Source organism: Melanaphis sacchari, unplaced genomic scaffold (assembly GCF_002803265.2).
Source record: "Melanaphis sacchari strain LSU unplaced genomic scaffold, SCAv2.0 Contig2_pilon_pilon, whole genome shotgun sequence".
Taxonomy (NCBI): Eukaryota; Metazoa; Arthropoda; class Insecta; order Hemiptera; family Aphididae; genus Melanaphis; species Melanaphis sacchari.
Genome location: NW_020271173.1, coordinates 7,805,620 through 7,821,714, shown reverse-complemented (window position 1 = coordinate 7,821,714; position 16,095 = coordinate 7,805,620). Strand labels below are relative to the sequence as shown.

General features: G+C 29.6%; 3 protein-coding genes across 3 annotated transcripts; 1 reads left to right on the top strand and 2 right to left on the bottom strand.

Moving 5' to 3' along the window:
• Nucleotides 1-545: 545 nt before the first annotated feature.
• On the bottom strand, nucleotides 546-5,728 carry LOC112596090. The gene is made up of 5 exons (XM_025341581.1): nucleotides 5,199-5,728; nucleotides 1,772-2,638; nucleotides 1,449-1,684; nucleotides 1,128-1,384; nucleotides 546-1,063 (listed from the first exon to the last, which is right to left on the bottom strand). The coding sequence occupies exons 2-5, from the start codon at nucleotides 2,614-2,616 to the stop codon at nucleotides 782-784; spliced, it is 1,620 nt and encodes a 539-aa protein (XP_025197366.1). The 5' UTR covers nucleotides 2,617-2,638; nucleotides 5,199-5,728; the 3' UTR covers nucleotides 546-781.
• A 1,278-nt stretch (nucleotides 5,729-7,006) lies between these two features.
• LOC112596091 (pre-mRNA-splicing factor ISY1 homolog) lies at nucleotides 7,007-8,551 on the top strand. Its single transcript, XM_025341584.1, has 5 exons — nucleotides 7,007-7,255; nucleotides 7,514-7,677; nucleotides 7,735-8,088; nucleotides 8,152-8,201; nucleotides 8,266-8,551. The coding sequence occupies exons 1-5, from the start codon at nucleotides 7,230-7,232 to the stop codon at nucleotides 8,497-8,499; spliced, it is 828 nt and encodes a 275-aa protein (XP_025197369.1). The 5' UTR covers nucleotides 7,007-7,229; the 3' UTR covers nucleotides 8,500-8,551.
• On the bottom strand, nucleotides 7,527-13,910 carry LOC112596089 (importin-13). Its single transcript, XM_025341580.1, has 18 exons — nucleotides 13,552-13,910; nucleotides 13,238-13,411; nucleotides 12,936-13,082; nucleotides 12,778-12,850; nucleotides 12,515-12,683; nucleotides 12,290-12,434; nucleotides 12,014-12,223; nucleotides 11,745-11,927; nucleotides 11,202-11,460; nucleotides 10,950-11,131; nucleotides 10,725-10,883; nucleotides 10,478-10,660; nucleotides 9,507-9,653; nucleotides 9,210-9,441; nucleotides 8,993-9,148; nucleotides 8,757-8,931; nucleotides 8,541-8,667; nucleotides 7,527-7,614 (listed from the first exon to the last, which is right to left on the bottom strand). Exons 1-17 carry the CDS (start codon nucleotides 13,687-13,689, stop codon nucleotides 8,577-8,579), a joined length of 2,823 nt encoding a protein of 940 aa, XP_025197365.1. The 5' UTR covers nucleotides 13,690-13,910; the 3' UTR covers nucleotides 7,527-7,614; nucleotides 8,541-8,576.
• Nucleotides 13,911-16,095: the final 2,185 nt, after the last annotated feature.

Genomic DNA, 16,095 nt, shown 5'->3' with positions numbered 1-16,095 from the left:
ACATTTATTAAATTCATAACAGATACATATAGTACACAGTTGAAATAAAATTTTATTGACTGGGATTTTATTTCAGAGTTAAAATACTAATCACAAAATTATTACATTGAAACTGTATTTTAAACAAAACAAAAAAATATAAAAATATAATTGTTTTAAGGAAGTATCAATATCATTCATTATAATTAATATTAAATTTCAATTTAGTTTTGTCTTAACAATTTGTTTAAACTTTAAAAAGATCATTAACTTCAAATACATATATACTTATGTAATTAATAATGAGTTTTAATAATTTAAAAGAAAACAAATTGATAAAAATAACAAAATAGAAATCATAATTATAAATATTAATTGAACATGATATTTATACTTCCTTGAAAACACATTAGTACATTAGTTAAAATAACTATTAATTTATTCTTAAAATATTATGAAATAAAACAAATATTTTATAAAATATAGCTAATAATTGACTATTGGGAACTAAAATTAACAGTCTAAATTTATATCTGTAGAACAGGTACAAATAACAAGTATATACATGATTATAATTGTTTGCAATAATCATGAATATCCCCAATAAAATAAAATGGTAGAAATGTATATTACATAATTTGCTTGATATGTAATTCATTATAATTTGACTATTCAGACTCAAAGGTACCAAAATTATATTCACACGTTTAAAATTGGGGCATCAGAACGAGTTATGCACCTTACCAATATTGCAACTAATTAAGGCCTGCAAGTTATTCCTGTATTACATCAAACATTCATATTAAATATTTCTTAATATTGATACTGGCCTACTGATGAATTTTCGCTTTGGGCTCGGTACACTTGAAGTAACATTTTTAGTCAATACATAACTACCCTTGAATAAAGGTTGTTGAAACGGCCGTTTATTGTTGATTACAGTCTTATTTGGGGGTTGAACTACATATGTCATAGGCATATCTTGAACAGATATCAAATCATCAAAGTTTGTTTTGTACTCTGATGGTTCAATGCCAAAGCTGCCATCATTTGAATTCTCTTCAATTTCTTCTTCATCATCAACCTGAAATAATAATATATTTGATTTATTTTAAATTAAAAAACTTTTATTAACTTTAACAACTTACATCATTGCCAAGTTCATTAAGGTTAGCTAAATCATCCAGGCCAAATGTTATTAGTTGATATGGTGAATCATCTTTATCAATTCTTGATTCATTATCAGATTCCTCTTCAACATCACTGACTCTATCATCTTCCGATGTCATTTCTTGACTTATTATTTCTTCCTCCTCCTCTTCTTCTTCTTCATCATCAAAAAAACAACCGTCTCGCCGATCATAACTTTCATTCATCTCGCCACGTTCCAGTAAATCCAAATGTTCTTGATATCAATTTATAATTATTAAGCAGTTAAATTATAGAATTTAATTTTGTTTGTAACTTACCAGGATTGAGCATTGCACGTCTAATTGCAGAGGGATCTTTACGCGACCATTTTTGCATCTCATCATCCATTTTTGATATTTTGCTTGGATTCATTGTCCATAAACATCCCTTTCTTGGGGCACCTGTACTACCAATTGGTTTTTCAATCTTTTCAAAACACTTATTCAAACTAAGGTTGTGACGAACAGAATTTTTCCATCCGCTACTGGCAGTCTTAAAATACGGAAAATGTTTACTGTAAAAAAAAAAAAAAACCATTAATTAGGTATTATAAAATATTAAAATATCATTAGTTGTTTAAATATGTATATCAACTACATACCACATAAAATTATAAATTTCTGAAACTGGTAAAGATCCAGAACTTGAGTTTTTTAATGCCATAGCAATTAAGCATGAGTAGGAATAAGTAGGTCTTGGATAAAGACCCATACTTTCATTAATTTTGTTGCCATTGATTCTCGATTGAATTGGTTTTATTTGCTGCTTAGGCCTAACAATTTTGTAATGCCCAGAAATAGTATTATTGACAAAAGAAATTGGAACCGTCCTAGATGTTACAGTTGTCTTTAGGGTAGGTAAAGCTGATGGCATTGTTACACGTACAGTCATTAATTCTGTCTTCTGTTGACCAGTACTTGATGTTTGACTTAACAAATCAGATAGCCTAATAGCTTTTGGTATGGGTTTGAGTTCTTCCATTTTAGTTATTTCTAATGGCAAATTTTCAGATTTTACATTTATATTTTCTGGATTAATTTCAGGAAACTTAATCATAACATCTTGAGGTTCTACTGAGTCAAGCTCCTCTTTTTTAATTGTAATAGGAAAGTATGTTTTTGGTGAATTTGGTACATCAATTGGCTCATCTTTAATTTTAATTTCTGCAGCTGCAGCAGATGATGGTATTACAGAATTAGGATTAACCATGATAGCTGATTCTAAATCGCCTTCCATAAAGTCTAAATGATGAGAATCAGAATCGGAATTGAGCCATAATCCAGAATTGAGCGGATCCATCATGGACATCATATTGTCATCATTCAATGACAATGAATCATCATAGTTGAAACTATTACTTGATAACACACGGTCATAGTCACTTTTCATGTCAAAGTCTATACAGTCTTGATAGAAAGTAAGGCTATCTAATGTTCCAAGATCCATGTTGCTTGTTTAATTGATATATCTGAAAAAAAAATTAAATGAATTATAGCATTTAAAATACAAATAAATATTAATTAAAATTGCTTTTATATAATGAATTAACAAAGAAAATTATTATAGGTTTGCAGTATGTTTAAGATTCATAGTAGGAAAAATTCAAAAAAAAATTGACTATAAAAAAAAACGTATTTGACAGTTATTTCACGAGTTGTGTTTGAATCCAGAAGATGGCGCCATAGGTTAATACAAAAAATCAATACACTCGTATTTGAAAAAGGGGGACGGTAAGCCTTTGCTTACTAAATAACGACAAATGTTATTATATTTGTTTTAAAAACGTACTTTAAATTATGCTTTCAATCATGAATAATTTTAATCGTACAATGATGATAAATTCGGAAAATTTTTAAGAACAAAGTTTTTATACTTAAATTAACCTACCTACATTGACTTTTGTTGGATTTTCTAAAATAGAACATTTTTTTTACTAATATTAATTATTTCGTTTTTTTAGTAACCGACCCAAAACATAATGCTCTTTAAGTTTTTTTGTCTAGTATTAAACTAATAAATCCGTTACAAAATAAATATCAGTCGACTAATTTAGAAGATTTAGCCGCTTTATTACGCAGGCATGACCTTATACTATTATTATTTTACACAAATTTTATATCAATATCAAATGAAGTATTATCATTTATCAAGAAATTATTATTATTAATAATTATATATTGACCAAGTTAAACCGAACTCAGTGTATAATATTTATAAACCCAGTCTTATTTATCTTTAATTGTCTACAATTGATGGACAATATACCAAAAGTAATGACCTGATGATTGACTCATTCCTTAAAATATTACAACATGGCATTCTCATAAGTGAGCATGCACGTTACGCAGCACACTTAAGTAATTCAATTATTTTATCGCCGTCATTATCACGAAACGTTATGATAAAAAATTGGCGGTATTCATTCATTGATCAGAAATTACCAAAGTACGTCGTTAATGATTCCGATTCACGTGAACTGGATCGGTATTAAATATAAATACTCTAATTGAAAACTAGTTATCGATTTGGTCGTTAAATATTAAAACCAAAAACACGGTCGATCGCAATAAGTGTACTATAAATCTATAAACTCGAAGTAATAACAGTTTACTACGAAATATGTTCTCAAAACAAACATAACCTGTAACATTTCAGAGTTCAATCGGCAAATAATTAGAGAAAAAAACCGATAACGCGTGTAATGAACGGTTAAATGAGTGCTTTTTATTTGGGGAATGAGCTGTTATGTAAAGCTGCTCACGTACAACAAACGAACGTGTGGCGTGTGTTGTGTACGTAATGCCAGGGCAACATTGGAAATAATAATTATTACTGTAACGACACGTAATAAAAATAATTAATAAGAATTACATTTTTTTTTTTCAATGTATTATAGATACGTAGCGTCTGTTGAATGCCGCGATAATGACGACGACGAAATAGTTCGAATAATTGTTCTGAACGGTATACGCCGAAAAAACCTAAATCATAAATATTAACGCGATATGACATCAAACGGGATAGTGCCGCCGCCGCAACAACGACGACGGGTAACATTGGAAAACCTTGGGTGTAGAATAATCATAACAAGAGACACATTTCGTAGACGACTCGACTCGGTTTGTAAATAGTTTGGAGGGAAAAAGTTGAACGTTCCCGCGCGCGGACAGCGGAACTACGGATGCAGAGCGAAACAAGGGGGAGGGGGTGAGACGGACCTTGAAGATTAAACACGCTCTAGCACTAACACAGAAATACCATTCATTTAGTGCATGTACCATGTAGTCGGGTGGACTTTCTATAACAAAGAAGAAAATGCACTCGCGTCGGCCGGTGAATTATGCCGATAATGCCGTGTGGTACACGCCGCGTAACCTTCGACCAGAGTAAATAATAATAATAAATGCTACACGCGAGAACGATTCACCCCGAAACTTATCACTCGTGTACCATTTCGGAGCAAACAAATGATCGATGAAATCAAACACCGGTCCGGAAGGGGACACGTGTTTTTCTTTTGTTTCCGGACCGACCCGTAGGACCAGCACCGCATACTACGCCAAGCGCACGAATCCACAACAGAAGTTATACGCGATAAAATCCCAATATTATCGTGCCAGTGATACGACGACGGCATACACGAAGCTCACTATATTATTATCACCGTTCAATATTATTTATCGTACATTAGAATAACATAATAGTAATAGTAAAAATAATAACAATAATAGTAGTAGTAATATTATTATTATTATTATTATTACTATGCATGGAATTACACGTCGCTGCCGTAACCATGGCAACCACCATCAGCTTACGCGATCCATTATGGCGGGACCCCAGGATTGACCTTGTAAAATTTTTATCTACCGGTGGAGCGCGGGACCCGGCAACCGGCGCCGGACGATAGTTTTTGCCGGGGCGGCACGATTCAGATTTTTTTAAAAACAATGACCGGCGAAACGCTAAGAGCGTAAATAGAATCACTAGAATCTTGCCGTTTAAGTTGCCGCCAAAAATTTGCTCACCTGTGCGTAGTAAACGTGTCCGTGCGTAGTAAACCGGGTACGCTGTATTGGTCGCCGTGATGATTCTCTATCAGTTCCCTATGCAGTCGTAGCTAAGTCTTGCGATGTCGGCGGTGCGGGTGATACTGGTTAGGGGGTAATATTCTGATAATATTATAATAACAATAACAATAAAATAAAATGTGAGATAGCCGCCGCCAACGACGATATTTTGCGCGGTATACGCTGCTACTGAATCGACCGAAGGACCTATACGGTAATTATTCACGTCGAAACGAGTACAAAACGACTTACGCGTAATTATCGACGTTCGTGGCGACTGGCGCGAGTGATACGTGAAAACACTGAAAATGAGAGAAAAAAAAAAATCAAAAATAACATAAACACGACGAAAAATTGGCGCGCTAGGTGTGGAACAACCGGGAACGACGATCATTCGTGTGTGCGCGTACACAGCAGTGGGCGGCGCGGGGGAGCGGGGGCCGGTTGTCGACGGAGACAAGAGCGCTGCGCGTAAATACGTTATACGGCCGGAGTGCCAGACAAAGAACGCGTTTTCCATACCCGGCCGCAGCGGACCAATGGCAGCGATTCCCGCGACCGCCGCGCTTCCCACCAAGGTTTCCCATTCATCGCCCGCCAGTGAATAGTCGTGTTGGCAACACCGTTCGACTCTTCCACAAACTGATGAGTAAACCGTGTAAGCGCCCGGCAAATAAAAGTCGATAATCATTGCACTCGCCGCCGGCCCGGTCTCGGTGTCCGCCGTCGAGCTGCCAAAGCTGCCTTTTGCTCATTGGGGTTGGAAAGCGGGCGGGCACTGCAAGGCACTTGTTACTTGTACAGTTGTACGATTTTGAATTAACACGTTCAGGCTCGATGTGCAAGTGCAATTGTATAGCACATTAGCACACATTGTACACGTTTCCTTACATCTTACACACCGTTGTAGGTGTTACAACAACCCGGGCGGAACGTTTAATTGATGCCGCCATTATCGCGGGGTCGGGCTTTAGTAAAAATGCCTTAGTACTCGATTACGCTGTTCTCACTGTTCTCAGCTTGTAACTATTCAGCTATTGAGAATTTCTATTTACCACGGGATAGATTATCTAAAAATTTCATGCCACTGTCGTAACTCGTACTCGGAACGAGACGTCTCACCACACGACACTGAAAGCGATTTCTAGGAATTTCGTTCTGCTGCGTTCATCGCTTTTAAGCAAATTATTTATAATATATTTATTTAGTTGCGTTTCGTGAATTTTAAATTAAACATTACAATAATATTCTGTCTACGTGTCGTTATGGTTTCTTGCATAGTTGTATGGTTATTAGGATACGCGTTCGATTCTGAACATAAGTCAAACGAAATCAATCTGTAAAAATATTAATTGTTTTTCGTCGTTAACTCATTAATTTTTAAGCTGTTTTCTAGTTATTAAATATTTAATATTTATTCTAGCAGACAGCAGCTGTGGTCTCCGAGTGCCAATACAATTTTACAACATGCTATGTACTTAACTAGTTTTTATTATAGTTTAAATTTACTACATTTGGTAAACTATAGTACCATAGACCAATTGCAGCTGCAGTCCAGTGCACAGCAAAATAATCTACACAATTGCACAAATAAGCACCATGCACATGTTCTTTCTTCTTTCGGTTCAATTAAGCCGCGTATATTGTGTGGTGGCACTGCTTATATCGTAAATTTCCGAAGATTTCCCCTGTCCAGTGTCGCCAATGTTTTTAGTGCACAGAGCCGAACCTGAGTTCTGATAAAATGTAATTGTTTAAAGTTCTATCACTTCTATCTTTTAAAATCGTGGACTAGTGTATTATACAGTACATATTATTACTTCTTTTATTATAAAGAATATTAACTATTAAGCGACTAATAAAAAGTAATGGCTTAAATTGAGTACTGTGCTCTAATTTTTCAAAATGTATTTTGTAATATCGCTAAGTACTTAGTGTTTCGTGTTTGATGTATATGTGTTATTGAACGTTAAAAACCGAACATCAATCATGGCCAGGAACGCAGAAAAAGCAATGTGAGATTTTTAAAGTAGATATTTCTTTTTTTAAATAAAACGAATACTAAAGTCATAAATGCTACATATTTTAATTAAATTGTACAAACAATATTATTAAAACATGCTTTAAATTGTAAAAACTCTAAATGAAAAAAAAAAAAAGATTTACAAAACTTATTTATTCTATTTTATGTAAATATAGAGAATTGTACTAAATAAAAAAAATAAATATTTACATAATATACCCTTAATTAATTATATTTCTGTTATACATAGGACTACATTAGCTCGGTGGAGAGCAGCTCAGGTGAAGGAACATGGTGGCAAGGAAGAACGACGGCCATACTTGGCTACTGAATGTACAGACTTGAAAGCAGCTGAAAAATGGAGAGTTCAAATCATAAGAGAAATATCAAAAAAAGTTGCACAAATACAAAATGGTACATACATTTTTTTAATATTTCTATTTTATATATTTAAAATTTATTTAATTTTAGCTGGATTGGGTGAGTTTAGATTACGTGATCTTAACGATGAAATCAATAAATTATTGCGGGAAAAAAAACATTGGGAATATCAAATTCGTGAACTTGGTGGTCCAGATTTCTTACGAATGGGTCCAAGAATGCTTGATCATGAAGGCAGAGAAGTACCCGGTAATAGAGGTTATAAATATTTTGGAGCTGCTAAAGATTTACCAGGTGTTCGAGAACTATTTGAACATGAACCTCCTCCACCTCCACGTCGTACTAGAGCAGAACTTATGAAAAATATAGATGCTGATTATTATGGATACATGGATGAGGAAGACGGTCTTCTATTAACCATGGAAAGAAAAAAAGAAAAAAAGAGTATGTTTAAAATTATTAGTTTAAAATCCATTGATTATTTTTTTTTTTTTAATACTTTTTTAGTGTTAGAAGCTTTGGGACAAAAGACAACAACTTGTGATGAGGCGGAATTGGTAAAAAATATATTTATTTCAGTGCTTGAGCATAGTTTGATATTTTACAATAATTGTATTACAGGCTTTTGAAGAAGTTGATAGTGATGATGAAGACATTTCAACTATGTTTAGTAGTTCACGTTATATACATCCACCACCTGTTCCAAGTGATCAAGATATTCAAAATTTAATTCTTGATTATAAAAAACGAGAATTACTTGAAAACTTTGCTGGTATACAAGGTGACAAGGAGCACGAAGAAATAGAAGATCTAGCTAATATATCATCATCAGATGATGACACATATACTAAATAATTTGGATGTATATATGCTGTATTTTTAATAATAAAAATTACCTTTCAATGGATTTTGTATATTCATTCAGTTATTTATTATTCTGTAGGATCTACTAGAATTAAACCTCGACAAATAAATGAAAATTCTTTGACTACTACTTGTAAAGTTTTTTTGCTAGTTCTTTCTCTGTAAAAAAAAAAAAAAATTAATAATAATATTACACTAACTGTGTAATGTTTAATTATTACTAAACATAAAATAGTTGTTGAACTAACCTAAGTACACGTTTGAAAAATTTAGATTTCATTTGTTCTGTAACATTTGGTAGTACTATATTTTGTACTGTAATTATATCATGAAACCACCTACTTAAATGTTCACCATAATTTTTATTTAGTGCATACAACACTTCACACATGGTATCCAAATTTCTTTTTACTACATCGCCTTCTGTATGTAAGTAAAAAATTGATTTAATATTAAACTAACATTTATAAGTGTAATAACTTACTAAGAATGCAAATCATTTTTATGACAAGAAATTGACCATTATCTTCTATAACTTTAAATAAAACTTCATGTTCTCTACTTGTATTTATAAATGCAGTCAAAAAAAATGTTGCTGTTTTTGCCAGAAATATCTCGTTAGCACACAATGCTTCAGAAGCTAAAAAAATAAATAATTTTGTCCATAATGAATTTAAAGTTTTTGCTTTTTAAATTATTACCTAATTTAAAAACAAATATAAAATCTATATTTGGATTATTCACAGCAATAAATGGCCATTTCCTGAATATATGTCCTTGGAGAGATAAATAAGATTCAATTACATCTCCAAGATTAAATTGATCAGCAGGAGATGATTGTTCAATCATAAATTTTACTCTCATACAAATTTCTTCATATGTAGATTTAAGAAGTGGAATACTTGCATCGTACTGTCCAAACATTATTACTGCCTAAAACAAACATTGATTATCACCATAAGTGATTTAAATTATTACTCAATTAATAGCTAAATTACTTCTTTGAAAAGTATCAAGCCTGCAGGTTGTGGAGATTTTCTAAATCCAATCATCAGAATTTCAATAACCATAGTTGTAATTTCCACACAGTTTTCACTTTCTTGCACTAGTTTGGAATTAATTGTTTTTAACAATTCACAAACATCCTGAAAATATTTTTATAGTTTAAATAGACTATGAACATCAAATAGCATGAAGTTTTATTTACAATACATTATAATCATTTTTATTGATTAATGATACAAAATCATATTATTGTCTATACTTTATTTATGGGTATATTGAAACTTAATAGTAAATTTATAATGTGATAGACGTAAATTATTATGATGAAAATTTAAAATACAAATTAATTTTAATTTTTTTTTTTTTTATGAAATTTAAATTTCTTGATATTTTTATACTACAGCCCACAAGAGAAGTAAATTAATAACAGCAATCGATGTTGACTGAATTCAACATTATTAATATATGAATTCGACGGGAATACATTTTTGGTTAGAATATGGTTTACTTCACGTCGGAATTTAATCCACACAACATATTGATACACAATTGAACATATATAACAGTGGTCGGCAATAGGCGGCCCATGGGCTAAATCCGGCCCATGAAGGAAAAATAATTGGACCACAAAAAAATATTTACTTTTTTAATAATTCCACACATAATATATATTTTATGATGTATTTAGAGATGACGATGGTTTTTATTGTTTATTGCTATTTACAATAATAGTTGCGATAATATAACAATTATTAACTAATATCTGAGTTTTTAGTTTTTACTGGAAATTTTTTTTTTGATTTTCTGTACCTCCATAGAATTTAATTGCCGACCCCTGATATATAATCTTACTTATTGAAAATAATATTTACATAAATTATCATGTAAAAAAAATATATCAAACATAAGGGATTTGATATTTAAATGCATTAACTCACAAATTTCACTAACACAATTAACTTACAGCATATAATGTATCTTCAGGAGAAGAAATGAAATATTTCATTCCTGTCTTCTGAAGAAGATGAAAAGTTTTTTGTATTATTTGGTAAACTACAGCTTTCATATCAATTGCTGATACTAATGAATTAAGAACTTTGATTCTATCTTGTAGCTCTGATCTATGTTTAGTAAATTCAGCATCATCCTATAAAAAATTAAATATATTTAAATAAATTATTCAAATAATGAAATACAAAATATAAATTAACCTCAATAGTTAATATATTTGTTATAGTATCCAAAATAGGGTTGATGAATGTATCCAAAAATGGTTTATTTTTTGGATATGATATAACTGATAAAATAACTCCAACAGTATTCATTAAACGTATTTCTTCTTTGAGTTTCTTTACTTTCTTTAATACCATCTAAAATGTTTTACAATTTTAATTTTTAATGGATTAACACTAAATTCATATTAATAAAACTCTTACTATTGCTGTGTTTAATATAATATCATTATATGGAGCAATGGATTTTCTGCATTCTTTAGCTATATCTCTAAGAGCAATAGAGGCTGAAGAAAACATGTTACTATTATGAAGACCTGTCATTAATAGAGGTATAATTAATTCTAAATAGGATGGGTGCATTTTCATCCAATAATAATATGCTCCTAAAAATAATATAAATTAATTATGTAAACACCATTTGCAATAATAAAATAATATCAATGTTTTGAATACCAATAGTATCCATAGCAGCTATGGAAGCTTTTTGATCTATTTGTTCATATGGTAATGAAACTAAAGAAGATATTAATTGTTCTATATGAGGATGGGATTTATGGCTTTGAAGAGGTTCTGATATTGCAGTGAAAGCATACAAACATGCCTCTACAGTTTGCCATTGTGCAATTGCAGTTTCATGGTCACACGTTACTTGTTTGTAGATTGTTAACAAGACATCTAACATCTCAGATTGTAAGATGAAGTAACAGTAAGTCTGAAATAGTATTTAATGTAAAATATTTTAGTGTATATTATATTTGGTTTAATGTTAAAGCAAAAACTAGTAACTGGTGATGTAAGACAAGTAAAAATAATGATATTTAGGTAAATATGACTGATATATGAGCAGAAGTTGATAGTTAATTTAAATTTAGTAAAAAATACATGATAGAGAAAATTTCAGTATCACTAATCTTTTAAGTTAAATATGTACACACAAAATGTACTATTATTAAATAAATTGTTTAATAACTAAAAAAATATAATAAAAATGCATACAAAGGTATCAGATATGTCTTGTCTATAACATCGAAATAATTCTCTTTCATCTGGAGTCCATGATTCTAAATTTTCAGGGTATGAAACTTTTTTTAATAGGACTTGAGTTAAAGATATATATAATGGCTTAACAATAGTAAGCAATGCGTTATCTGGACCAGCATCATTTGATAATAAATCATCCTAAAATAAAGATTAATTATTAAAAATAAATAGTAATCAATTATTAAATGAAGCAAAAAAAAAAAAAAAAATAAATAAATACTTACTTGTAATAAAAACCAGAATGTAAATGTTTTCTCACTATAATTTTCATTTACAGGATAATAACCAGGTGCATTTGTACAAGTTAAATATAAATTAAAAAATTTAGTACATAACTCTCTGGTATTATCATTTAGTAGGCCTTGGACTAACAGACGAAAATGTTGATCACCAATACCCAAAAATAGATCAAAAAGTTTATCTACTACAACATTCTGTAAACAAAGAATCATTGTTACTTTTCCCTTATAAGCATAAAAAATATGAATTGATTTACTTACTGGCTCTTCTGTAATTTCTAAATGAAATAATTTATCAGATAATACTATCACTTTACTTAAAACTTCAAACACAGTAGCTACACATACAGATGTACGAGGGTGTGTACACAATGATTTCAAAGCATCAATAGCCAATAAAACACATCTAAAGCGAATCAATTAAATTAAATTATATAATTAATTATATGATTAATAGCTTTAATTTATATACATTAAAAAACTTACACTTGACTTCTTTCAGGGTTTAAAATGACAGATATAAATGTATCTGTGAGTTGATGACATTTAATGAGATCAAAACCTATATCCAACCAAGCTGCAGCACATTTTAAAGCGTGTACTACAATTGGGTCCAAACTGTCGCTTTTAAGAATACTATCCACAATAGATAAAACTAAATAAATATTTGTGAACAATTAGAAATAAATAAAATATATAATATAATACATATTCATATTTAAATATCAATAAAAATTACAAGAAATTACCTTGTAGAGAAGATTGTTGTAATTCCTTCCTTACTTCATTTCGCTGTGTATGAACTAATTTGGTTGCACCAAACTAAAATATATTTTTAAACATAACTTAATTGCTTTTATTTTAATTCAAGAATTATTCTTGGTAAATAAATTAATAAAAATCTTACTTCATCTGGTAAAGCCATTAATATTTCTAAAATCATAACGCTGACATTTATAGATGATTGAGATAGAGAATTCCTAAAAGTTTCCATCAATTGTGGAATTGCATCTGGCCAATGATGTGGTATTGTACGAACTACATATGCACAAAGCTATAATAAACAATGTTTAATTACGCAAATTAGTAATTATAGAAATAGAATAAAACAAACTTATAAACATTTTTTTCTAAATTAATTAAGCATATTAATTACAAAATGTAAAGAATTATTATAAATATGAATTTACTATTTAGTATTGTCCTTACACAGTAACATAATTTATTGATTACATTTGTTGGTCCAGATGAATTGTAATATTTAATTAGGGTGTCCAATATTTTATCTCTAAGAAGCACATAATCAGTTCTTTTCAATTGCAACCATTGTTTTGTAATTTTAATGTGAAGTGTAGTAGCACCAAAAAATTGTATCTCATGAGGCTAAAAAGAGATCAAAATTATTTATCACAGTTGAATAAATATTATATAAAACAAATATTGTTAAAACACTAAATAAGTATTCAATAGGAGCGGCCTCCAGGTAAAAATTCCCACTTCTGATAGTCACTGTTACTACTTACTTTAGATGTATCTAACATGCTCCACACAAGGTTCCAGGCATCTACAGAGTTTTGGAAATCCAATAAAATGTTATGAACTTCTGCATTTTGATTGCAATAAAACTCTGCTAATGCATGTTCGACTGTTTCTAGAGACATTATTGGTATCTTATTGAAAATACGTCAAAAATAAATGAATTTAAGCTTCTGTTGAATCATAAATATTCAATATTAATGTGCATTAAATCCTGGAGTGTTGAGAATTAAACAAAATAAATAACAGTTTAGAATTTCAAACTTAAATTTAAAATTAAATAAACACATGAAAATGAATTTACAGTAATTGCTAATTGGTAACACTAAATAATAATATTGTCGTCTATATCAATTAGAAATTGTTTAAAAAATTTATCAGACTTAAAAAATTTTAAATTTTAGTAACTAGTAAATACTAAGTAATAAGCCATTAGCAAATATCCATTGCCAATGCCCAATAGGTAATGCAAAAAGTTAAATGCAGTTAAATTTTTAATTCTACTATCTAATATCTACAATTTTAATTTTTATCATATGAATTATGAATTATTATTGAATATCAAATTTTTAATAAAAAAATAGCTTGATAAAAAACAGTGCAGCCAAATAACATAAAAATTAAGTTCCTAATCCAAAAGTTGTTTCATAATCCTCCATTCGGCAATGTTGGATAAGTCGTATCATAATATAAGCGGCTGTAACAGATTGCTATTTAGTATTTAGAAATTAGAGTATTTAGACTCAAGACTATTTAGTAATATTTTGTATCCCATATCTCTGTTTTATTTTTCACAGTTCATACAGCCATAGTCCATACTATTTGGACCTAAATAGGATATTTTTACTAGTTAGTAGCTATTGGATGAATAAACATGACAAAATAAATAGGTACCTACTTATAATTAAATAAATACATTTTATCATGAATCCAATGGCGTAGCATGAAAATTGGTGGCCCGTAAGACTATTAGTATTAAAGCAAAGTGAGTGGTCTCCTGAAACACAGAAATTAAATTATTAAAAAGACGTTGTACCCGCATGTGTTATTTTTGTCTTACTAACGCAAACTATTCCAAAAAATATGTTAATTAGTTTCAGTTTTATTGGAGTGAAATGACCTATTATAAAACTTAAAGGTAAGAATAATATTTGAGTTCTATAGTCAATTTTTTTTTTATACTTTAATTTTTAAGCGAATTATAAAGATTTTAAAATATTAATAATTAACAAACTCATAACTTGCTTAAAAATTTAAATACCGTAAAACATCTATGAGAGAACACGAATATTATTCTTGCTTTAAGTTTTATGGTAGGTCATTTTATTCTAATATTTTAAGCTAAACACACCAAATTGGAACTGTTGAACGTATATTTTGGTATGGTAGCTTTAGTATTACAATATATGTGTAATGATAGGGTACGACGTCCTCTTAAGTAGTGATACCATAGAATTTTTTTCGAATTTTAATTTTAAATCAAATCATTTTTAATATTAATGTCTTTTGAGTATAAAAAAATGTTAATTTTTTTTTAATGTTATATTTAAGGCCTTGTGGCTGCCTAACTTGAACATACCTTGCAGAGATCCAGTTAACTTGATCTAAATACGCTACTGCATAAGTTTATAATGGTACACCCATACAAAATCGATAAAGATCTTTATACAGACAGTATAAATATTAGCCATCTATTTATGTAGACATGTGTGTTTGATGGAGCTGTACCGAACAAGGGGAATTAGTGCATTACAATGTGTTAGCACGTTGTCATTACTCATTTGGAGCTTCGGTTACACAGATTATTCACTTTAAACTCAAAACTCATTAATTTATGAACATTTTGACCTTGTATTTTTTTTATCATAATTTTGTGATATTATCTATATGTTTACGTATTAATATTGAATCATTGTATTCATTGCATATGTCAATATGTGGACGCCGAGGTAAACGGAACAAAAATCAACAAATAAAAAAAACTAAGAAATTAGAAACTAAATTTATATATTTTATTAGACATTAGTTCTGATTAAAAATTTATATCAATAATAACAATAAATATTAATAGTAAAAATAAAATTATATTTATCTAAATTTGCATTCGAATAATTAAAAAAATATTGAACTATTATTTTTTTTTAGCTATTTATTTCATTTTATATATTATATAATATAATATACATAGATAAAACAAAATTTTATTAGTTATTTAATATTTTCATACACTTTTTAAATAATTTATAAACAAAGTAAAGCTATTAAGTAATAAGTCTATGGTTGGAACATTTTTAACCATTTTTATGAATAGGCATATCTAGAGATTTTTTGAATGATTTTAGAAATTTGTCTTTACGACTTTACTTATTAAAGTATTAAATATTATAGAACGAGTATAAGATATAGAAGTGGCTATCTTTTTCAAAATATAAATTGCATCCAAATTTTCAAAAAAATTATTAAAATGTTTATATTTTTAAGAGGGTTGACAATTTCTAACGTTAAGTAGGTTTTATTAGTCTTAATACGAG